Source organism: Amphiura filiformis, chromosome 18 (assembly GCF_039555335.1).
Source record: "Amphiura filiformis chromosome 18, Afil_fr2py, whole genome shotgun sequence".
NCBI lineage: Eukaryota > Metazoa > Echinodermata > Ophiuroidea > Amphilepidida > Amphiuridae > Amphiura > Amphiura filiformis.
Genome location: NC_092645.1, coordinates 6,897,120 through 6,923,909, shown reverse-complemented (window position 1 = coordinate 6,923,909; position 26,790 = coordinate 6,897,120). Strand labels below are relative to the sequence as shown.

General features: G+C 37.0%; 1 protein-coding gene across 1 annotated transcript; it reads right to left on the bottom strand.

The window, feature by feature from the left end:
• Positions 1–128: 128 nt before the first annotated feature.
• On the bottom strand, positions 129–22,718 carry LOC140139711 (uncharacterized). Its single transcript, XM_072161413.1, has 8 exons — positions 22,693–22,718; positions 13,629–13,871; positions 12,051–12,293; positions 9,134–9,283; positions 8,222–8,539; positions 6,495–6,647; positions 4,864–4,949; positions 129–449 (listed from the first exon to the last, which is right to left on the bottom strand). Exons 2-8 carry the CDS (start codon positions 13,795–13,797, stop codon positions 273–275), a joined length of 1,296 nt encoding a protein of 431 aa, XP_072017514.1. The 5' UTR covers positions 13,798–13,871; positions 22,693–22,718; the 3' UTR covers positions 129–272.
• Between the last annotated feature and the right edge of the window lie 4,072 nt (positions 22,719–26,790).

Genomic DNA, 26,790 nt, shown 5'->3' with positions numbered 1-26,790 from the left:
TTAATGAGACAATCAAAGGAACTTATACCTCAATTGTAATCAATATTTAGGAATCAGATTCCTTCTATAATTTCTATAACTTGAAAAGACTTAGTGTCATTATAATTTACAGAAACAGATTGCTCTAGACAATAATAATCTACATGATCTACGTATGTCTACTTTTATCAATAAGTGGAATATTTTGGAAACATGATGTTGCAGAATATGCAAAATATTTAGAATATAGTTTCTAATTTTCTTGTGTAAGCCGGCCAACTTCCAGAAGGGAATTAAGTTATGGTTGGATTCTGCATGGCTTCCTTCTTGCAGACGTATCCCATATTTCCGCATTGGTCAGAATAATCGCAAGCCACGTCATGCCAAAGACCACTATATTGATTAAGAACCATAACACAATCCTGTTCATACACATCGGGCTGCCCTGAATTCCAATATGTGTAGTCGACCTGTAAAAATAGCGCACCATTTATTGAGCTAATTTTGATTATGATATCGTTTTACAAATTTGGCTGAACTCGTTTTCTTTTCTATTTTTTTCTTTCCATCTTACAAATCCATCAAAAACTAAAATAAAAATACATAATGACAATCAAAAACAAATAAAAAGGACGATATGAACTAGCCTGGAGAAGTCAGAACTCAGAAGCATCAAGCAGTGTGACTTTTCCAACTCATAGGTATTAAGGTATATAGTATTGCGCAATATAGATAATAATAGGATGCAAATCGGCAAAGTGACGTCTTCCAGTCAGACATGTGAATTGACCTTTACCCAACTCAACCCACCTCACAAGTCACAACTTTCACACCCACCCACCCAACCTCTTATTATTATTTCCGTTATAGGCTACATGTACGATACGGGTAATGTTATGAGTAGGGATAACCATCAAAATTTCATGTTGCCCCTATTGCTACAAAAGATAGTATTTTGGTGGTTAAATGGTCAAAATCGGTCAAAAACTTTTCGAATTATGAATTTTCAAAGTTTCCCATTCTGACCGTTCATTGGAACGAAATAAAATGACACCAAAAATAGCAATTGGGAGCAAAATTGGCATAAGCATATATTTACCTTTATATATTTCTTTATTTTAACATATATGCAAACATGAAACAAGCATATTGTGAAAGTATCAAAGAGGTTTCTTATGAAATAGCACTTTAAAAGTCAATGGCATAAATTATTTTTTCAAACCGAGGCATTGAAATCATGAATTTAAAGAACATTTGCCAAAAATCATCCAAGATGGCCGATATGGCACAAAATCAAAATTGCACTAAGTCCAGGTGAACTTTTTTTTTCACAACCAAAAACTTCAATGTTAATGGGTTTAATATGACCAATTAGTAGGTGTATGCAAACAAAATTTTAAAGTGTCACTGAAGGTCATTAACTCATTCACAACAATAGAGGTTATCCACTTCACTCATCATGCTCATGTTTGACTTCTAACAAAAGGGGCTGGTTCCCGTAGTATTCCTCATTCAAAACAATTCAATGCATGACCTCGGAGTTACCTGCATGACTTTCGCGGGCTATTTTGAAACAGTTATGGTTGCACATTCAGGTACTTCTTTTGAAAGTTCTAAACAAGGCATAGCCACCAGCAAGTTGTAGATGGTATAGGCCTAAATATAAGAAAACGTTTAGGGTTGAAATCAGGTGAAAAATACATCAAATGAGCACGAAACTTCACATTTATGTTCAGAAAGGTGTCTTCTTAGCATGATTTGAAAGGAGTATGGAAATTCCAAAGGGAAGCTGGTGATTTAATTTGTAACTCGAGATCTACTTGTTCAATTGTTTAACCTTTTTACAGAGGGTATGATAGAGGTATTATTGGCAACTCTGCCAAATTACAGCTCAGTCTAGTAGGCCACGTTTTTCACCTGATCTTATTAATCTGAATATGTTGTGCCATTCTTGAGCAGTGCTCAAGCGCACTGTGGCGATAGACCAATTTTGACTCGCACTTACAGGAAAATTAAATAAGTTATGTTGCTGTAATTTGCAAGATAGTTATAACATATAATTGGCATTAACTTCCTTAATTTGTACAGAAAAATATAAATTAGCCCCCATTTCCCTCGCGAAAATCCCGGCATTTTTCGCTAGAGGCCAAAATCCAAAATGGCCTCCGCCACTATTTTGAAAAATTAAGTTTTGAACCAGAGCACCTATGCTTACTTGCTTACTGCTTATTTCGGGTGGTTTTCCCGAACCACGACAGCTCTCCATATCCTCCTGTCCTGCATCGCCGTTCCCAAGTCAGATGCTTCCAGTCCAGTGTCTTGCTTGAGTACATCTACATATGTAAGGGTGGTCTACCAGGGTTTCTTGTACCATGTTTGGGTGCCCAGTTTATCAGGTTGGCGACAGGTTCACTCTTGCTCCTGAAGCAGTGGCCAGCGAAGCGTGTTCTCCTTTCTCTGATCTTCTCTGAGAGCCTTGGGAGGTCTCCATACAACTCTTTTGTTGCTTATGTGCTGTTTCAATGGATGTTGTACACTGCCCTTAGCATACAGGTGTAACAGCCATCCAGCTCTTTGGCTAGTTTGGGCGTTATGGTCCAGGCCTCACATCCATACGTTAACACAGACTCCACTGTTGCACTGAAGACCCGCAGTTTGAAGTTCTTTGGTAGAGCAGACTTCCAGATCTTGCTCAGGCTGTTGCATGCTCTCCAAGCGGCTGCCTTGCGTGTTTTGACATCATGCTCAGTGCTAGCCATCCATGCTCCTAGATATTTGAAGTCTTTCACCTCATCTAGCTTTGTACCGTTATTTGTGCAGATGTTAACTTGCTGTTCTTGGTTAAAGGACATGAACTTTGTCTTGGTGGCATTCATCTTCAAGCCGACTCTTCCGACTGATGCTTCTACCCTTTGTAGCAGTTCCTGAGCTTGTTTTATTTCTTCTGACAATAGGGCGATGTCATCAGCGAAGTCCAGGTCGGTTACCACTTCTGGCCCAACTCGTCTGCTTTTTCGCCTTTCAAGCTGGAATCCTAGTGCTTCTTCCTTGCCATCTATAGCCATTCTCAAGGCATAGTCAAGCACTATCACAAACAAATACAGGGCAAGAGTATCTCCTTGTAGAACACCGGCTACGATGTCAAACAGCTCAGTTTCACCATCAGGGGAGATCACTTTGGCTCTGGTTTTCTTGTATGTCCTGCCAATGGCATCCACAAGTTGTTTTGGTATCCCATATGCTCTGAGGATTTGTAGCATCTTGCCTCGATGAATAGTGTCGAAGGCTTTTCGGAAGTCAATGAATGTTATAATGGCTGGTAGATTTTTGGCTTTCACTCCTTCTAGTATCCTTCTAAGAGCCAGTATGTGGCTGACAGTAGTTCTTCCCACTCTGAAGCCATTCTGGTTGTTTCTCAGAAGTACGTCAACTTTGGGTCTTATCCTGTTGAGTATCAACCTATTGAAGGTTTTGGCCACTATTGAGGATAGGCTGATGCCACGGTAATTACCTCCTTGACTTAGGTCTCCTGACTTTGGTATTGGGATTATGTTAAGAATAGACCACTGATCAGGCATTCTTTCTTTCAGCAATGCATCGTTGCAAAATCCTAGCACCAGGTCATCCAGGTCACATCTCTTTAAGACTTCTGGTGGGATGCCGTCTTCTCCACTACTCTTTCCTTCTGCTATTGCTGTCTTTGCCTTTGTGTATTCTTCATGGCTAAAAGGACCAACCTCAATCGTGAGATCATCTGTGATGGGCTCTATCGTATCATCTTCTCCCTCTATATCTGGGCAACTTCCTAGTAGGTCTTTGAAGTGATGATACCAGTTGCTAACCCTTTCCATCTGAGTGTCTCCTTTCAGCTGGCCCCTCATTGACGATTTTCTTCCTGTAATGTCATTAATCAGTCTCCAACTCTGACTGTGTTTACAGTTGTCATGAGCCATTTCTACTTCTCTCAGCTTGATGTTGAGATCATCCTCTATTGCCTGATTATAGGCTCCTGCTAGATCAGACTTAGCCTGATTATAACTGAGCCTGTTGTCTTCGGTTGTGCATTCTTGATAGGTCTCATAAGCCTTCTTGATTTTCTGTCTTGCTGTTGTTACTCTGTGATCACTTGAGAAGCACGCCTTCCTGATTTTCTTTCTAACAGGGATGATCTTCTCTGTTGCTTCTGAGAGCACCTATAATCATGTAGAAAGACACTTTTTCGGGTATGTCGAGCACAAGGATTCCGATTCTGACATTAGTTTGACATTACGGCATCATTTTCACCCAGAAATCCAAGATGGTGGCCGGCACCATCTTGAAAATTTTAGTTTTGAACCAGAGGACCTAAAATCGTGTACAAAGACACTTTTTTTGGATAAATCGATAGAAGAGAGCCCCTAGATAAGGAGGGAAATATCAGTGTTGAATGTTTATGAGTATAATGATAAGAATATTTTCACGTGGTGAAATATGGACTGTTCCATTCAACAAGACTTCGAAATATTGAATGGAACAGTTCATATTTGACCGAATGAAAATATTATTTCCATTCACAAACAAACATACAATCTTTGTTCTTCCGCACTTTTTTTTTATAAGGCAAATGAGAAAAAAAACATCTAAAATATATTGATTGATTTTAGAAGCAAAATCCTGCACCTACAATATAATTGACGAGTCGAGATAGAAACTGAGCGTTCGTCTGTCAGCGTTGCCAGGATAGCTCAGCATCAGGGCAATGGAAAAATTAGTATTGCACTCTTACGGAGCGCAATAGTCTTTTTGCAGTTGACGCGAAAAATAGCAATTACAGTGACCAATAAAATGACAAGAATCTTTGATATGAATGAGTTACATATATACGACTGTTTTTGTTGCTCTTACCGTGCTATTATCAGTCCATACAAATGTGCCTTCATTCAATGCATCGGCGAACCCAATCCAGTAATTATCAGCGATGTTGTGTAGGCCTGTGAAAAATACATACATTTGTAGTAAATAACTCAATAGTCAATTAATCATTAAACTACATGTTGTATCACTGATTTCATATACATGTATTTTTCATATGAGTTGATAAAAGAAAAAAATTAATGTAAATACATTTCATTCATATAAATTATTTGATGAGTGAAATCTTCATATAATATTATTTCGTCGAAGTGATTTATAAGCACCTTATTATCATTTAGACTGCATCATTATCATCATATTCAAAAGTTGGGTCAAAACCGATAAATCGGCAGTACTTGGAAAAAAATCGTGTCGCACACATTGAATTATAATTTTCACGAATGCTTTAACTTTCATTGTTAATTTCTTTTATATAATCAAACAACTAAACTACACTCAGAAAAATGGTAATGTATTTTAATTTCGCATCAATTTCTTTTATAAACCACGGCAGGTTGTTTGAGGGATTTATGGTCAAAACACTGTGTCGCAGGTGATATATTTTTGATATTTCATGTTGCTTATTCTTAACCAGACTTGCATTCAATTGGAACATGGCTCATATTTGAAGTAAAAATCTATACTGATACAAAGCAGCGAAAATTTAAATGCCATGGCCTACTTTGAGTTTGTAGAAGTACCATCGAAATATGTCGCAAGGTTGAATGAAACCTACGTTACCCCAATATGTTACCACGTACCTTAGTCGTTGCAAACACTGAAATGGAACCAAAGTGTCCTTAAATATACTGTTTATCATGTTTTCAGGTCCATATGATTTATGTATTTGAGAAATAACTCTTAGGAAATTCGAAAATTCAGACCGTATTTTTAGGAAATGAAACATACTTTACCATAATGCGCAGGATTAAAACCAAACAGTGACTATAAACTGATGAGCAAATTATGGCCGCAGGTGCACTTGATAAACTTTATTAACATTATTTCGTTAGCGCATTTCCAACATACTTGTCGGGCATTTTGAAGTTAAAATGTAACGTACGTGACAGAAACATACGTTACCATTAATTTCAAAACCCTATTAAAATGGACTAAAACCGCGCCCGATTACCCGTGTTTTGTTTTATTATAACGCTTCCATTTATTATAAGTGCTTAGGAAAGAAAATTACAGAAAAACCGGCTCAATGAAAAGTATCCTAATTGTAAGTTTCATCAAAAATTCCAATTCTTTTTTGAGGCAATCAATTCCCCTTTAACAAAAGTTTCTTTTTGAACTAAAAGGCGACATTGCATTGTGTTATGCCAAAACAATTAGTTTTTACATTGTCAACAAAAGAGCTTGCACTACTTTTTTCAATCTAATGGTAACATACGTTTCCCTTAGTGTCCCATAGAAAACACACGGGCATTATTGAAATTGATGTAAAAATAAAAGTTCATAAGATTTGATCGTCATATTTTCCAGAATGAAACTTCGAAGGACTGCCTTTGATATATGAATAAACAGGAGTAGTTTAGAGATACTTTGTTTTTGCCGATTTTTCAATTCCAAGTACTGCCGATTTATCGATTTTGACCCATTTTATACGTTGGGCCTACCTTCAATAAATTTCTGCTCGCCTCGGCTATGGATACTCGCTGCATGGCCACCCTGATTTTGACATGCATCTTCCGCGGCATCAAACGTTATGTCTGCAATTATGGTTTGGTAACAATAATATCCAAACAGCACCCAATCACTTTCGCAAGTAGCTTGTTATGAAATGTTATAAACAAGAAAACGTATCAATTGTATTCAAAATTATCCTTATCTTATTATATTTGCTTTTCAGTTCCGTTGAGGCGTATACAGTGATTCGTCTCATGGGTGAGGCGGAGGACACTCATATGCGCTTTGGAGGGGTCCCGGGGAGTTAAACTTCATTGGGCGGCATAGGTAATCATTTTCCCGTCTTCATATAAATGAACCTATAGTTTATTCAAGTGTCTATGTCAATATAATAATGTTTAGTGTTTTTGCGATGACGTCCGGTCAAGTCAACATCAAAAATACATTCTTTTATTACACTATATTAATAGAATGAATAACAACTTTAACTTTGACACTGCACTATTCTTCGCTCACCTGGAAAGTTTTTTCACTGGTTCGACTCATTAGCGTCGTCAGCAGATGGTGGTGCTGAGATGATATCTTGTCTACAATCAGGATACTCCTCACTGATGAGGTCATGTGATTCACAGTATGACGTCATAGGATGTTAGGATGTAGTGCCATAGTGCAGTTATGTCCACGGCAAATTCACCGTGACCTTTCCAGCCATAAACAATAGTGAAGATTAAACCGAGATATGCAGTACTAAACAATTATAGTAATCGATTGTCCAATGCAAATTTATTACCACGTGATAATATTAATACAATGAGCGATCGAATTGTCCGCTGCGGTCGACTAATTCAATCGATAATGACGCTATTGACATGTACAGGCGGAGCTCCACTGACCGAGTTTTGGGGTATTTTTCACTGGTTTGCTTTCATTTACCCATCAAGGCGGTCCCCCGTTATTATAAGGACTATGTTATCGATTTAAAAATTGACATGCAGAGAATAAACCATGCTTGATTGACAGAAAGTACTAAATTTGTACCTATTACGGTTTCGTGACACCCCTCTTCAAAATGCGACCAAGCAAGGGCCGCCCGGTGAAGCAAAATGTACATTGGACTAACACGGGAGTTTGGATAGATGGTAGGATTTCTTTCTCATACAAATGTATGGTCCCCCGTTATTAAGCTTTTACCGGATTAAAAATTTAGAATATTGAAATGAATAAGTAATTGAAACATAGAGCAAGTACTAAAATCATAGCTTTCATACTTTTTGATATATGACGCTAACTAGTTCATCTCCTATATCTACAACACAGCGCTACCAGTAGGGGTCAATTGCCTATTGTGAGTGCCCCTGTGTTGTGTGCATACATGTAGGCAACAATAACTGCATGATGCCTCTCTCAGCAGGCAGAATCTATTTCTAATCATTGGTCACGGCTCAGTCATCAGTGAGGAATATACCGATTATAGACAATATATCATCCCAGTACCACTATCTGTTGTAGACGCTAGTCTAACTAGTGAAAACGTTCCATGTCAGCAAAAGATAGTGTATTGTCGAAGTTAAATTCTTTATTCATTTTTTCTATCACTACGCATGAATATCCACTTGTATGATATGTTAGAAAGTTAATAATTTCTATGAATGATATAATTGTTTAATTACATCAAAAACGATTCGCAGAAATCGTCAAAATGTCAATTTATTCTAACCTTCAAATGGCTTCACATTAGCATGGATTGCGTAATTACGATTTCCACTACCTCCATCTACTCGATAGCGGACATTAACGTCTAAAGAAGAAACATCTGCAGAATAGATCCATTGAGCAAAGACGTCACCCTGGAAATCACATGCCAGAATACCATTCTGAGAAGCCCATCCAATCATATCTCCTGCTTTTACTCGGATGCGTTCACTCTCAACGACTGGGTACGTTACGGACTGGTTTATCTCATCTGTTGAGATGCCGATAGTATTGATACCAACCACTTGAAAATAATCCCCTGAATTATGTCTCCATACTGTGGCTATATCAAAAACGATGATAAACAAAATTGTATTGTTTGTTCTGATTCAAGAAAGGAATATTGACATGATTGATAATATTTTCACAATTTACTTATCATCTAATATGTTTTAGTTTTAAACAAGTTAAAATTAACGTCATCAAAATTTTGCCCCTTGTTGATAACAATATGGTGCTCACATTTATTAAATGTTTATTTTGGTTATTTTGGACACAACGTCTGAGTGTGTCCTTTTGAGCTCGCTGCACCTGTGTGTATGTAGGTGCTCAGGATCATTTCGGCTGATGGAATTCATGTCAGCACTGGAATATGTTCTGAGGGAAGCGGGACGGTTGGGCCCTTAAACCGGTTTAACCCACCAGAGTCTGGTCCTAAGTCCAGAGACCTCAGAGAATTGATTGATGCCTACCCAAGACAAGGAGATATGCAGTTCAAGAAATATTTCCCAAGACACCTTCAAAGAGGCATTATAATGGAGTGCTCATATGTATAAGGTGGAAAATAAGGCTCCGAAGGTGACTGCGCTGGTGCTCTACCAATGAATTACTTCTCAAAATGAGGTTTAAAACTAATCTATAATGTAATGTATAATACCTTTGAGAATGCCAGCCGCTTTCGCATATAACCGCCATTCAGTGACGACACCGTTACATAGGATGTACATATCAGGTGATACCATAATATAGCTGCCGACATCAATATCAGGATATCCAATGATATCCCATCCAGTTGAACAATATGTCTCTGTAAATTACATATCGGGAAGATATGATTCATTTATACTAGTATCTGCCATTGTGTCATAAACGATCTACAGGTCAACAATTTTAGCCGGCAAACAAAAATTCCATCTCTTAAAGCCATATTATAACATTTGCTGATTTTTACACGATTATATTGTACTTGATTAAACCAACATACCCTGCAAACAAATCAAGACTCTAGCTAGGTGATGCAGTTTTGTCAAAATCTGAGATTTTTAATAAAACGCAGGAGCCGTCATTTTATTTTTACGATGGAATTATTAGTGGAATGCATACATGATGTTCATAACACAGCATAAACATGGCGTGCGAGACGGTGATCAACACAACAAAGGATCGTACCACAACAGTGTGAAAACACGACCGAAGGTGTGATACGTATTGGCGACATTGGCGCTGGTCGTAAATTCCTTCTTTCAAAATTAAAAGGGAATATATCTGAGAGTAAAAGTTAACGTTTTATGGCAAAGAAATGCTTATCTAATTTGTATAAAAATGTTATAATATGACTTTAATTTCATTCTTGTCTAGTTAAATATTGCTCTAAGAAATTAAAAGATACGTTGCACATCCCCTAACAATATCCCCGTTTCATGACAATCCAGGATTTTTTACTTATTTGACCTTTGATGACCTTGAAATAACGATGTAAAATGATGGATTTAACACTTGGTCCTAGGCTGTGGAATAGTTTGCCAAGTGAAATTAAAGAAGCTAAACTGGTAAATGAATTCAAACATAGTATGTTAAGGTATCTAAAAGATAACAAATAATGTCACAATTCATTTTGTGCTGAATCTATGTTATTCACTATACTATTTGATACTACACTACTGCTATAATATTTGCATACTTAACATTGTATTATGGTAAATTAAAATGGGTTCTTATAATTCATATTGTGCTGACTCTATGTTATTCACTATACTACTTGATACTATACTACTACTAAAATATTTGTTTGCTTAAAATTGTATTACGGTAAATTAAGATGGGTTCTTATAATTCATATTGTGCTGACTCTATGTTATTCACTATACTACTTGATACTATACTACTGCTAAAATATTTGTTTGCTTAAAATTGTATTATGGTAAATTAAGATGGGTTCTTTGTTTATTTATTTATGTTTATGTGTATATTCGTTGTTTTGATTAAATTATAATTATTTGTTAATTAAAAGGTGGTACATCGTTATCAGGCCTCGGCTTTGTGATGTATCTACCTTCATCAAATCTTGTTAATACACAATAATTGTATATAATAATGCTATAATGTTTGTAATGAGATAGATGAAAATAAAGATTGATTGATTGATTGATTGATGGCTTTGAATGTGTTGCTGCTTTTGAATATTCAAAATAAATGAAAATATTTACACAGATAAATGAGCTGCTTTTAAACTACTTACTAGGCACACAGTCGGTTGAAATCATTATTGCTGCATTACTTACTTGTATACATTTGGTGTTATGTTTATTTTAGTAAGTTTGATGGTTGACTGAGTTACTAAATTTGTCTTGTTCGCGTCAGTTTTCAGAGACCAATTTGGTCACGATATTCACCAACAATTTATAGAGCACCATCTATAATAAAAGAGTCCACCATGGACCTAAATATTGCGTATTTCGGTACCTCGTGGGCTAGAAATATCTCAAAATGCAATGAATATCTCCAGTTTCCTCATATTGTCCCAACAATGGTAATTGTGGGTCAAAGAAGCTGTTCTTTCAAGCATTACAAATCAAGGAAGACGTGCAATTTTCAATAAGAATTAATACAGAGTGTTCGTTAAAGAACTGTATCGTCAGAATCCTAACGCCCAAACCAAACATAACTTTACTTGATGTGGTTGATGAATAAATCAGCTAGCTCGTGCTTTTTTTTAATTTTGACAATTGATCACACCGTTCTTGAAATATAACAATTCTACAAAGCTTCCTCATTTTCTTCATAATTTTGTAGTGTAGAGACATCTGAGATCTGTGGAAAATCAAGACTTCGACGATGCCACGGTGGGAGGGTGTACATACACACAGATCTCCTCAGTGGCGTCGCATGTGTAACCCCATGAGATCTAGTATGGGTGGAGGAGAAATATTTTCCACGGCATTGACACAAGGTTAGGTATCCAGGAAGGGGTTTGTGTAAAGACGAGACTACTGCTGTTTAGGTTCAGGAATGGTTCACTACTGTTGGCACGGCCAAGATCTGACCACCCACCGTATCTAAATGGCTTCGAATGTCATCTTGAGAGTACGAAGTCTAAGGAAAAAGAGAGTATCGGATGCACGTGCGACCCGCAGGCCAGAGGATACGTCAGCTGCTACTGGCGTAAGGCCCCCAGCATACTTTCCTGCCGCTTGCCGCTGCGTCAAGCGGCAGGGCGTTTCAACCAATGACAAGCCTTGATTGTGTCCGTTTGTCTGCAATGCGCGTGCGCCACGCCGCTCAGTGGCAAGCGGCAGGGTAGTATGAAACCAGCTTGAGTTCTTTTCAGATCACATTCTATTTTTTTCAAGATTTAGAAACATTCATTGTAAACAGTGACCTGTGAAAGACCGGTCACTGAACAGAAATTTCAACATGGCTTCCAATACTTATTTGCTGTTTATGTATAACGGTTGGCGCTTTATGATAATCATGGATTACCGCGACTAAACTGGTCACTGAAAACTGTGTTAACCATAACAAACTGTTCACTGAAAACAAGACTGTGCCATACGGTCTACTAAATTTGGACTTGCCTTCAATTTTGACCTGAAAAGAGCACGTCGCGCTATTCCCACTGCTATCTCGTGTTTCGCAAGTGACATTTGTTTGTCCTATAGGAAACTCATATCCAGATGGTTGATCACATACTACGCTCACTTCACCAGAGTTATCAGTAGCAGTAGGAGTCTGATATACAACCATGGCGGTGGCTTTGCCTGGGTTTGTCTCCGATTGTCGATCTGCAGGACACGAAACAATCATTGGCGCTTCTGTGTCTGGATATTTGCAGAAAAAACAAGATTGCAATTAAACACATAAAATTAAATACACAATACACAATGCAATATCGAGGGAAGTGTAAATTAATAATAAACACTTAAAGGCATATATTGGAATGTCATCTTTCCCTGGGTAAGATCTGAGTGCAGACCAGACCATGGCCTGAGGGTAACAGGAGTAGGTTTCTTTCACCTTGAAGGCAATGATAGTCTTGCAAATATGGGCTAACTTTCCCCCAGGTCATCCAATATGCCATGAATTAGTAGGACTACAACTGGTATCTACTGGTCAGTTTATACTCCTATGTTCACATATGTTATTTTTATGTGTGCCTTTAACGAACGAAAGTTCAACTTGTTTTAGTATTTATAACGTTGAACATAATTCAAGGAAGTGAAATTGAAATGAACATGAGGATACCTTCAGTATGTTGCACTTGTGTAAAAAAATCGGAATGATTGAAAAATTATGTATTAATTAAATGTGGTGCGACTTAGGGTCAAATGGAGTAACATTCTAAAACTAACTTAATTTGAATGAAAATTGATACCCGTGACAAATTAGTGATGCTGATATGATGGATGTCAATTCAAGGTCACTAGTGGTCAAATAAAGGTCATCTTACGATATTAGACGGATTTTTTTTAAAACTATATGCATCCAATTCTTCATGAAACTTTCACGCATTTTGAAAGCAATTCGTTGTCGAAGTTATGTAGTAATCGGATTAACTACCATAACAATAGATGAATACAATTTTTGAATATATCGCCCTGCACTACAAGCAGGTTGCACTCATCACCTGTGCATGTCTGCAATCATATATTGAATACAATGCCGCTTTATTCAAAGATACCAATCTTACAGAGTGATTAGCATTTCTTTCACATTTATCGTTCAATACATAGGTACCGAATGAACGTTGTAATGCAGGGTAATTTATTCAATAATTGTATTCATATATTGCTATGATAATTTATATAATGTTACATCGTCACTCGATGGCGAATGATATTGAAGACCTGGCAAAGGTGCGGCGTGATAGGTTAGTGATCTTCGCAGAACGGCAAATTTGGTCTGGTTGACAGGACGTCATACGCAAACTAATCTTTTCAATTCGGTCTTCAATCAAATTGCAATGGATGTGAGAGAAATTTTGTTAGCTGCATGCAGTATGATGTAGTACTTGTGTAGAAAATAATGTGATCAAGAAATTAATGATTCGGTGAAATGTGATGTGACTGGAAAAAGTACACACATTCTTCTTAAAAACACGTTCTTTATGACTGGATTTGGTAAAAGATACTGTAAATTAATTGGACTAGACTTGCCTTCAATTTTTACTTGAAAGGCGCACGTAGCGCTATTGCCACTGCTATCTCGTGCTACACATGTAACATGTGTTTGTCCTACATTAAACTCAGATCCAGATGGTTGATCGCATACTACGCTCACTTCACCAGAGTTATCAGTAGCAGTAGGAGTCTGGTATACAACCATGGCGGTGGCTTTGCCTGGGTTTGTCTCCAATTCTTGATCTGCAGGACACGAAACAATCGTTGGCGCTTCTGTGTCTGGATATTTGCAGAAAGAATTAAATACGCAATAGATAAACTCACAATACACAATACAATGCAAATTGATAACAAACACCTAACATACGAAAGTTTTAGTATTTGGAAATTTCTAGAAAACACAAGATTATAATAAAACACTGGTATTAATTACATGTATATTGATACCACAGGTGAAAACGACTCGAAGGGAAAAGGCAAATTAATAATAAACACCAAATGAACGATAGTCTCACTTGTTTTTTTCTTTTTCTGGGACATGAGATCACATCAGACAAATCAAATTGCATTCTGAATACGAGAGATTTTTTTAAATTCACAAAGTACTATACTTTGTCTAAAATTCTTTAACACGCACAATATAGAACATACAGGTCAACTATATCATTCTTAACGTCGATCTGCTTTTCGACGTAGTGGTAAAAGCCTAATAATTTCCGTCGATTACGAGCTGATTAAAGTATAGTTTTGTCTGAATATCCGTTTTGATTGCACCATTTTTCACTTCGAACTGCTAATTTTTCAAAATCAACACATGAATATGCCCATGAATTGATGATTTTCCATGCCACAATATAAATTCTGACAAAACTATGGCATTAAGACCGGTATGATGTGCTTTCTAAAGTTGGGAAAAATCTTTATTTGGGTAAATATATTAGTTTGGAATCCTTAAGAGCCCCCTTACCCCCCCGAAAAAAAAAGCTCACGGGCCAAGCTCAGGTCTGTAAAATTCCAAATTTTTAAACTAAAGGACACAATTTCTTTGCTAATATTAACACCGGGATATTTCTTAAAAGGTGTTATCTGACACTACTGACAAAATTATAATTATTGTTTTTATTTGACTGAGAAAAAATTTCAAAACAAAAGGCTTATCTCAGAACTGTGTTGATTTCAATATGTATTGATCGACTTCCAGCACGGCTATGCATAACAATAGAGGGTAGTCAGTAGCGTTTTGAGTGGGTATTATGTGCAAGGAGGATAGATAGAAAGGAGAAGAAATAGATTACGTAATGCTTTGTTCCTTTGGTGCCGATTAGAGATTGCGACAGGCTATTCATAAAAGTGGTACCATTGTTTCGAACAAAGGGCAGTGAATGGGTTCCGCTATTAAATTGGTCACTGATCCGGCATCATATTAACGCTTTAAGGCGATTTAATACCCTGATTTTCATCAGTACCCATCTTCTTTTTTTGTTGCAAATTTATAAAGTATATAAATATGTTCATCATCTCATGTCCTGAACTTATAAAATATCTCTACATACAAAGTGGTTTTAAACCATTGTAGAAAATCCTTTTAGCCCTATATATTTTTTTGTTTACTGTATCCTGGTAACTGAGATGTGTGTTTCATAACAAACCATAATTTATTCTATTGAACATGTCCAAGTAGAATACATGAATAGAATACATTAAATCCTTTGTTATACTATCTATAGACACTGAATAAATATAACACTGAATAAATTAAATAGGCCTAAATAATCTCTTCCACATAGACAATTTAATACAACACCATGTATGTATCTTCTATAATATGTTGTTAGGAAAAGAGATTAAAAAAGGCTATAAGGTCATCAAAGGTCAGGTTATAGGTCAATTGGTTCAGGTCAAATTCAGGCATCAATTTTGAATACATGTGATAGTCTGTGATATCATACATGTCATAATGAGGCATCAATTTTGATATTTTGTCTGTTACTGGATATATAATGGAAATGTGTGAGGTGGATATACTAAAATACCTTGGGAGTACAATTTAGATTGCCTAGTTGAGTTGGATTGGGCAAATAAATATAAAATACAGGGTGTAACAATAAAATGTGTACAATTTTGAAAAAAGAATGACACAAGTATGCCGCCTATTTTTTGGTTTGATATTAATATGTCTATCAAGATAATTTCTTTAGCCACCAGATAAGCTTTGTTTCAATAAAATCGTAGGTATACAAGTGAAGATATAGCCAATTATGTAACCTAGTCTTAAAACCGCTTGGGCCACATTTGTCTAAATGTTACAGAAGTGACTGAATAGAGTTGAAACACGGACCAGTTGGACGGTGCTCTTATGATAGGTCAACTTAAACAATGGGGTATTCAAAGTGGTAGAAATGATTACATAATAGAATATCTCCTTGAGTTTTTGAAAGTCACAAGTAAGCACTGACATAACAGAGAGATTGCGATTTTCCAAACGTAGACGTAGGACGTACGTTTTTACGTACGTTAACACGTACGTTTTTACGTAGCTATGTATTGCAGTGAGGCCACATACTTTACCAACGCTCGCGTTGTGGCGCTATGTCCTATAGTCAGTCATCTGGTGATTTGTTTTGCATGAAATCAGCCCGGGGTAGTCGGTGGGGTCAGGGATCAATAAAGGGATCTTAATCCTCTCTACGTCATACATAAATTCGCCCAGTCTCATTTCCCTAATATTAAATTTTTAAAAAAATGGAATTTCAGTTCGGCACAGTCCAGCGCACTAATCCACTGGACCACATGACAGTTCGGTAGCCATATTGAATTTTAAACATATAGGCTAATAGGCAACTCCAACATTGATCGGGTATAGACCACTTGACATGTGACGTCATTGCCCGGCAGTATGCGCGCGAATTATGACAATTTCCATTGTTCTTTGCCCTGCAGTGTGCGTACGCATCGTAGTTTGCTCAGGGCACGTGCATTTCAAATCGTCCACCATATTTCATATAGTACAAGAAAGCCATTGAACAGTGTAGCGGTTTGTTTGAGCATATCGACAGACGAGTCCCTCGCCTTTGTTGATAAACAATGATTTCATATTAGCATAATGACAGTACTCATCAGTTAATAGCCACTTGGTGAATAGATGGGCATTATCAGCTGTCAAAGAGATGTCTTATGCAGCTGCCAATCACGATAGAGGCTTGAAAACATTTTGTTATAAACCCAAAAGTGATATAAGGACAAAACTGTGCATGTTGGTACTTGATTGTTTGGATTCTTATATGTTGAAAATCCCTAGTAGTAGTATTTTTTATGTGTAGTGTATATTGTTTATAAATTATACAGCTTTTCAATTTTGGGCATTAATGCTCTGTTGCACTGTTTTCATCAACCTATTTTATCGTAGTGCATTTCTTATGTGTGTGAGCCGAAATGTCGTGGTAGATTGCAATCATGCTTTTGTTGAACTGTACTCCGCCATAACTACGGTGAAGGACACCGGTTCAAATCCGTTGTTTGGCGCCAATCAATAAAAGAATGCAGGGCCTCTATAAGTTAAGAAGTGACGTAATAATCGCAATAGATGAATACAATGTTTGAATAGATCGCCCAACCATGCCAACACAAGCAGATTGCACTAATCACCTGTGTATGTCTGCAAACATAGATTGAATACAATACAGCTCTTTTCAAAAATACTAATCTTATAGGTGCGAGTGAACCGTTGCCTTGCCAGAGGTCTATACTTTGAATTTTGTGTAAATAAATAAATAAATAAATAAATAAATAAATAAATAAATAAATAAATAAATAAATAAATAAATAAATAAATAAATAAATAAATAAATAAATAAATAAATAAATAAATAAATAAATAAATAAATAAATAAATAAATAAATAAATTAATTAATTAATTAATAACCGATCAGGAATTGTGCATATTTGAACGTGTTCCTAATGTTCCTAAAATATCTGAGCCAAACTTTCCTTGCCCTCCCCCACCCAACTTTCGACCTGCAAAAAAATGCTTGCCCCCCTTTGACCTGCCAACCAATCTTTGACCCCCCACCCCTATAATACTTCACCACCTCGGGGATACACAAAGTTATTGCACCACCCCTCAGCTGTACAAAAAACACATGATATTTTGACTATAACATTCGTAGAGAAACACTCGTTCTCTACGTTTCCTTTACCTAGACTCGAGGTAAAATCAGCCTATTTCCACGTGGAACCATGGTGGAACGTACGTTTTAATGCTACGTTGAGTCCAAAATGTCAAATCGCAAGGTAATTTTTATACGCAAAGTATCACACACATTTCAATAGACAATCTCTGCGTATGAATATTGCGTTTAAATTTAGTCCATTTTAACACATCGCTGTACCTTTATTATAATGATTTGTTACAAACAAAAGGATCATAATAATAATTAGACTTTCCTTCGTATGTTCATTATCCTTGACTGTCTTTAACATATTGTGAAATGGACAAATTTTGTGCATTTTCAACGATGTATCTACGTCGATTTCGCACGTGGAATATCTTCAAAAATAGCTAAATACGTGACCTCGCTTCGATACAGGAGAGTGGTTTTGAATAGATCAACGTACGTCCGATGTCTACGTTTGGAAATCGCAACCTCTCTAACTACTTCATTTACTAGAAATCGTGGCTGCAGCTCAACACCTTCAGGCCCCATGGCACTTCGGAAAACGCGGTAAAAAAAGCTAAAATCGCCAAAGATCACTACAAAATCTGGCAGATAAGCTTAAAATCTTGAAAATGGTGGAAAAAGAGGATAGATTCTGCAAATAGAGGATAGATTCTGCAAATAATGTTGCGATTTACCGCGTTTTCCGAAGTGACATGGGGGCTACCTTCAACCCCAATTCACGTTGGAAGAGCATATTTTTATGGTTGTGACATTCGATAGCACATGGAGTCAAGCAGAAACCTAAGATTGTTTATAGCTCATTTTCCAAACTCACGTCTTCCTTAAAGGCATACAATTACATATAACTATGAGAATTATATAACATTTGTTGACAGAAATGCTGGCAATTATAGTGGTCGCCCCAGAACAGCTAGAAGCCCAGCTGAACTTAATTTCAAATTTTTATTGTTTTGTACTTATGGGTGCAAAAACTGTTCTCAATTTTACCAATGATATCTCAGGGATATGAGAAATTACTTTATTTATAAGATAATTCGAAAGAGATTTCATGACTTCATTTATAGATTTTAAAAAAATATCATATTATTATTAAGTTTATGTTAATTATATGAAGAAACACCACTTATAATTCTTTTGTGTCAGTTCTTTGATGTTCAACGCACGATAAACACAATCAACGCGGTTCAAACTTGATATACGCTAACATGGTAAAAGTGGCCCAACACGTTTTCTGGACGATTTAATGAATAGGACATAACTTTTGAACCCAAGCTAGTAAAGAAACCAACTAAACGTCTTCTTTTAGCCAAGATATCACTAATTCTATTGCATATTATATTTGTGCCGTAACACTTTTAGTTTTTTCCTGAGAAGTCAAAATGCAATTGTACAAATTTTATTGTTACACCCTGTAGTTACCAAAATCACAGAGTTACCAAAAATGAGAGAGGGCAGATCACATGTGCTGTCTTCGTCGACCTTTCTGCAGCTTATGACACCGTCAACCATCGCCGGCTACTCGCCAAAGTGCTTGAGATGACTAAGGATGTTCACCTCACCAGGCTTCTACAAACCCTGCTCCAGAACAGAAGGTTCTTTGTGGAACTAGGAGGAAGCGAAGCCGATGGCGCAGACAACGAAACGGACTCCCCCAAGGAAGTGTCCTAGCTCCTCTGCTATACAACATTTATACTAATGACCAGCCAGTTGACAGCCAAACCAAGCGGTTTATATATGCAGATGACTTGTGCGTAACCAGCCAGAGTACCAGCTTTGAGGTGATCGAAGACACACTGACAGATACACTGACTGGACTAGGAGAGTACTACGACGAGAATCAACTGCGCGCAAACCCAGGGAAGACCCAGGTCTGTGCCTTCCACCTTATCAACAAGGAAGCCAAGCGACAGTTGAACATCACCTGGTCTGGTACCAAGCTCCCTTTCTGCCCTAACCCAGTGTACCTGGGGGTCACACTAGATCGATGCCTATCCTACAAGGCCCACGTGGAGAAGACCAAGGCCAAGGTCAGCACACGCAGCAACATCTTGCGCAAACTTGCCAACACCAGATGGGGTGCTAGCCCAGATACCATCAGATCAACAGCACTGGCTTTGAGTTTCTCCACCGCGGAATACGCATGCCCTGCTTGGGAGAGATCATCACATGCTAGGAAGCTAGACTCTGCACTCAACGCAAGCTGCCGCTCCATCACAGGATGTCTAAGGCCTACCAACATGGACAAGGTCTACCTCTTGGCAGGTATCGCACCACCTGACATCCGGAGAGCTGTGTCAAGCAAAGAGGAACGCCGTAAACAGACCACGGACGTAAGACACCCCCTCTTCAACCACACACCACCAACCAGACGGCTGAAGTCAAGGAAAAGCTTCATCACAAGTACCCTCCCTCTGCAAACAACATCATCAGAGGCTCGCACCCAGATGTGGAAAGAAATGCTTTCATCTGAAGCAGTCACCACTGAGATGGGGATTCAACCCACAGAATCACTACCTCCAGGAGCAAACGAAGTCTGGGCAAACTGGAGATGCCTTAACCGCCTCCGAACCGGTGTTGGACGTTGCAAGGATACCCTTCACAAATGGGGATACATCAGTGGCCCGCCGACCATGTGTGATTGTGGACAAGAGCCACAGACGATGCAGCATCTGCTGGAATGCCCGCTTTTGGAAGATCCTGTGACGACAGACGAGCTGGCGCAATTTTCTCAACGGGCAAAAAGTGTGTTTCTCAGTGGATAAGTACAGTTTGATGTAAGGACACGAAAGAAGAAACCCAAAATCACAAAAATGAAGCTTACGGAAAACTACCTAATATGGTGGTATAGGTGACAAAAATACAATCTTTTTCAACATTGCTGTAGTGTGGATGTGGTAACCTGTTACCTATGGCTTAATTAAGTTTCAGTGACATAGTGTTGCAAGTTCAAAATACAAAATATAGCTCGACATTGAAAATAGAAGCATTTTATTAAACCGGTTCGTTTTTTGATAGTTGTGGAGCACCAAGTTCATGAAGTCATAAAAGAAATCAGGGACCACTTATTCCCATTTACATATCAACATTATTTCCCTAATGTGTTAGCAACACATAGTCAAAATTTTAACGAAATCCGTTGATAGTAAGCTTTCCAAAATGAAGTGAATTTAAATCATCAGTGATGTACCTCCTTTTGGCTTCTATCTTCAAAAGCATGTAAGATACATTGATACCGATGCCACCAATAAAACGAGAAGATTTGCCCCTTCATTTTGCATACCACTTTGTCCAATTTTTAATTTTTTTGTAATTTCTTCACAAAAAAAAAAATGCAAAAAAAAATCAATGGGTGTAGTACCCCCTTAACCAACAGGCGAGTATAAATAAGTGACCACAATACAGTCATGTGTAAGGGCAGTCATGTGTAAAGTGGTACCATTGTACTCACGTATCCCAAATGTGCGCTTGTGCGGGACTGAAGTCTGTAATGGAGGCTTTAGTTGTCGATATAATCTTTTTTTATCACCCACCTGACTCTAGACGCTTCATTTAAATAAGTTGAATGCCCCTGCTGATCGACTACACATCATAATGTATCAGCTGCCAGGTTCACATTTCTATAGTATTCTATAATTGTAATCGCTGCGTATACATGTACGTATATAAAGTATAGGCCTATAAAGGTTTTTTTTTCACAAATGTCCATTTATCTTTTATTTTAAGAAAGAGATTGGCATAGAAATAGCGGCGGTGGAAGGGGGTGGGGGAAGATTCTCCCCTGTGAGAAGTCTTGAGAGGGATATGAGGGAGGAAAAGGGAGGGATATGGAGAATGAGGGGCCTACAGGAAGGGAGAAAGAGGACAAATGAAGAGAAAGAAATAACGAGAAGTAAATAAAATAATGGAAAGATAAGGACATATTTATATTGGAATGACAGGGAGAGTGAGAGAGGACAAAAAGAAAAGAAAGAGGGGGAAGAAGGCAAGAGAGAGAAGGATAGCGAGGGAGTGATAAAGTTAGTGTTAAAGAAAATAAAGGAAAATAAATGTAATAATAATTATTATAAAACTTAACACATAACAGCACTAAGCAGCAATTCGATGACATCAATGCCGTTGTGCGTTACGTAATTAATGAGCCTAGTCAGATGTATTTCGCACCTGCCAAGCACAAGTCACCCAATTTTGAAAACTGGACGTTGAATGTACACTCTCATGAATATTGATTGGCAACATTTTCCAATATGTCAGCTCTCTAATCGGAAACAATAGAACAATAGACCCTGCAGAGCGTTGAGTATGCGCAAATATTTGTAGAATCGATCTATAAACCTGTTTCCAACATGGCCAATTCTATTATTATACCGTTCCGGTTGGATTATTGAATATGGTCTATTTTGGCTACGAACGCTTGTGTTCATAGTTCAATAATTACGATCAGTAATAATTACCTGATCCCAGCTGGTGAAACGGGTTTTAATTTGAGTTCCTGTCATCATCTTTCATCTTATTATCATCATTATCATAATTACATTCATTAATTAAAGGATGACTCCGGCAATCACAACATTATGCCTTATATGAAAGAAAATTAATTATCAAGCACGAATCATTTGGTTTTATTTGAAAGAAACTCATATTGACCATAAAAACGAATAAAAACAGCCGACTCTCAGCACGCGATATTCAACATTCCCGGGCCGAAATTGTTTAAGTGCAATGACGTAATGGCTATTTGTGCTCGATCGCTATGAGTTTTTTTCAAATAAACCCATGTGATTCGTGCTTGATAATTGTTTTTCTAACATATAAGGCATAATGTTGTGATTGCCGGGGTCTTTTTTTTTTGCCTTTAAGACACTTGGATCGAGTAATTAAATTATAAGGATTAAGGTATCGGAGAAGATTAATTTCAAATTACCGCAATCTTGGCGCCAAATTTGTTCCCTGTCAGGAAAAAAAAAAAAAAATGCTATGCCATCATCAAACCAGAAGTAGTTAAGAACTTTCCTAGAATCTATCACAGCCATACCTCCTCCTTGGATAATGTCCGTACATTCACAGACAGAATTGGGAAAGCCTATGCCCCACTTGACAACGTTGGTGGCAGGATCAATGGCTTGCCCGATGTAACACCTGTTAGCATTGGTTTTGAAATAAAAATATCTGGAAAACAAATAATATGAGAAACTTTCGCATTTAATGTTGTAGACCAGTTGCAAAGTGTATGGTTTTCATATGTCGTGTATTTTTTTGTGATTAAGGCTGGGAACTAAGTTATAACTATGTTGAAAATCTTGAAATTCCAGAACAACTTTATGGACCTTGCTCCAACAAGAATTAGGCAGGGTCACACAAGGGTCAAATTTCAAATTGATTAGATTTGATTTTTGGTTAAATGTTGTTCAAATAATACAAATGTATTAATCTGGGATTATTGATCCTAAAAAGTATAGTTTTGCCTATCTGCGACGTATAATTATCGGGTTATAAGCAAACTTGGTATCAAAATCATACAAATAAAGACCATTGTTATAAACATTGGAGCGTTTGTGAGCTTTTAACCCCTCTAGAGCCCAAAATGCGGCCTTTAATATATTGCTTAAAACCATCTAGGAAACATGAAGTATAATAAAAGTAGGATAAAAATTCATTATTGTACAGTTCTACTCGAGCATGCAGATAAGGTTGTCGAATTCTGAAACCAGAGTACCATGCAATAGTAGATTTTGAATAGGGATAAACAATTTGCGTGTTTCGACTAGGGACAGGTTGGCGGGTGATGCGGTTTAAGTTTTAAAGTGTTTCCGGTTATGTTCCAATGGAAGCAGATCGGTTCGGAATGATGCGAAGTTAAAAGCCTCCAGAGATGTTTGATACCGTTTGACACCAGACATTTTCCGCAGTGGAAACACGACTACGGTTGCTGGATGTTGTACTTCTTTTATGTACATATTATGTATCCGATGGTTGTTGTTGAATCGGATTGTGGAATACCCGGTAATTGAGACGCAGATTGATACCAGGAAGAGTATTTGCAATGACTAAAAACTTACCCGAAAACATATGCATTATTAATACTAAAAACAACCACAAATCCATAGTTGCTCATCACTTTTAGTTACTTCTGTATTTCCTCAACAAAATTATGAAGAAACACTCTCTCCAAGTTGTTCTTCTGTCTTGAAATATTATCAATTTGGCGTCATTCATTTAGTAACTCCCATCGAATGAGTATAATTTGCTACTTTCTCATTTCTAAATTTGAAGAGCATAGAAATTGGTTTTGTTTGATTAATCTTAAGGTGATGTTGCCCATGTTTTTGCGAAGATGCGATTAGTAATTTATTTTGTCACTTAATTCTGCACTTAGAAGAACCTCAAATTAAAAGTCTGGTTATGGTGGTTAATTGGTTAGCCTATATTGTATAACTTCTACATTTTTTTTATGGATTCGTTTGTTGGTTCGTATGTGTGTTACTAACCTTTTATATTTCTTCCTTGTGTTGGATATAATACATGCACTTAATACTCAACATTGCATACACATATGCAGGTGTGGTTCACGTATTGCAATTAACTCGAAATTGTGACCTGCATGTCGTTTGTGAATGGGGGCACAATGGGGAATTCACGAAGGATATACTACTGGCTTGTACATGTGCGCGACAAACAAAAAACATCAACTCAGTCACACAGGATGTCTCAAAACTACCAACTTGCTACTTTTCGCTCGTTTCATGATAGCAGGTCACAGTTACAGTTTATAGTTAGTGTCACCTAAATGTACGCCTGCAACCTAAATAATAATTAATAATTAGTTTTTTCTTTCCCAAGCTTTGCAGTCAACCAGCAGGCTACAAATAATCCTGCCCAGTACAAACAAAATTGGTTATAAAACGTTATATACATGTTTTGGTCAAATGGTCATAAAAACGTTTTCAAAACGTTTTGTGTGAAAAACACTACAGCATTTTCAGAATTATTTGTCAAAATTGTTATTTTAAAATGTTTTTGGCAAAGTTGTTTGAAAAATATTTTGTCAATTATGTTAAAATGTTTTGCAGCACGTTTATAAAACTATTAAAGCCTTAATGTATACGATCTTTTTAAATTTTTGGATTTTTTTCTTCCAAAATGATAAAAGAGTTAATATGCAATCAATATGAAAGTTCCCAATACATTTGGACGCGAAAAACATTGGAAATTTGCAAAGAAATAATATCAGAAACATCACCTCTATCACTCGAAATATCTCGCATTTTTGGATTAGGACGGCGAGTGCGACCAGAGTTAGTCTCCTACGCAGCCAGTTTGGTTACGCTCCCTCCACGTGTGATAATATGTCGGACAAACAGAAAATACTAGTATGCCAAAAAATCGATTTTGAAACAAAATAAAGGTATATTCTGAAAAAGATCGTACATTTTAATGTACGATCTTTTTTCAGAATATACCTTTATTTTAAAAGGCTTTAAAGGTGAACCTCATTGAAAATAAAGTTATATATCAATGGAAAGCTTATGATGTCAGGATACTAAAAATAATGTTTTTTTTTTGATGGCCAATAAAGCTGAAAAATTAAAAAATGAATGAATTTTTGGTCTTTTTAAGGCGCCCAAAAAGCACCCAAATCAATCGTCTATGACCTTGAGAATGCTCGTGACGTAAGCTCAGGGTTCGCAGTCACGCGATCCTACTCGGAAACATGTAAACAAGACTTGCTTCCTGTACTTTGCAAGCTGCCCGGCAAGTCTGATTTTCACAATAAAGCTTGAAATTAGAGGAATCTTCAAGTTGCTGGTTCCTTCTATATATATATTAGAAATAATAGAATTATTGTCAGCACACAAAATCAGTCAGAACTCGCTGGGTATAATTGGGTAATTGAGTTTGAATTTCGCGCCGGGATCAAGTTTGTTGTGTATAGTATAAATAGTATAAATGTAACTAAATGATTTCAATCATAAAACAATAAAATGTTAATACAGGTTGTGTACTTATTTGTACATGGTGCGATTGAAGTTGCTTGTTTTAAGCAATAAACATTAAATTATTTTATTTACAGTAACCATTGTAAACAAACACTGCCTGGCTGTCGTAACCTTCTTTTTAATTTCATCTACTCCAGATTGCGGAAAAATAAAGGAGGGCTTAACACTTCGGTGATATTTTCCTGTTTTGTTAAATAAAACATAGGTCAGTCTGATGAGTACTCAGAATCTTGAGTATAGACGAATCCAACGAGCCAAGTGCTGGTCAGAATTTAGTCGGCCATGACTGGGTCCCCGGCGCGCCAAACTGGTGTTGTGACTGTCCAATTGGGATATACCCGACGGGGACCCAGCTATGGCTGCCATTGAGGTGCGTGACATTGGATTCGTCTATAGACATATATTACTATTTCTTACCTAATATAATACTATTATTTTTACGTAATCTTACTAGCTGATAATTGCTTATAAATTAGAATAGAACTATTTTTGCTAAACATTAGACAGGTATTATACTCGAACAGGTCTGTAATATGTGGGATGTTTCAATACCTAGATTTCGCATCAAATTTAGGTCAATGACCAATAGAAGCACATTGACATTGACATGTTTTGGTGCCTGCATAGGTAATAAAACATGCTACATTTTGCTAGTATAACTATAATATAACTAGTATTATTTAAGATCGTTTATAAATACAAAGATTTTGACACCATTTTCATGAAAATAGGACAAGTTTAAAATGTTGACCCTTAAGGGGTCAACGGTTGACATTTGACCTTTTGGTAATAACTCGAGAAAGGTACATCCTAGATAGGTAAAACTATACATTTTCTGAATCCTTATGACCAGAGGAACACATTAGTAATGTTTCGACACAATTTGATGAAGTTTGAAATTTGACCCCATGTAAAGTTCATTGACCATTCCCCCAACAATAATATTTTGTTTTGGGAACAACAAAATGTGTGTACTAAGGACTATAAGTAGGCATGTCCACTAAAAATTGAAGTACTTTTAAATT

What these genes read in the sequence shown, in the direction of transcription:
- LOC140139711 (XM_072161413.1), bottom strand. Translation starts at nt 13,797, where the DNA reads ATGGTTGTATACCAGACTCCTACTGCTACTGATAACTCTGGTGAAGTG. An exon ending in CTTTCAAGTAAAAATTGAAG is followed by an intron (nt 12,294 to 13,628) that starts GCAAGTCTAGTC and finishes GCAAATATCCAG; the next exon opens with ACACAGAAGCGCCAATGATT. An exon ending in TAATGTGAAGCCATTTGAAG is followed by an intron (nt 6,648 to 8,221) that starts GTTAGAATAAAT and finishes TTTCATAACAAG; the next exon opens with CTACTTGCGAAAGTGATTGG.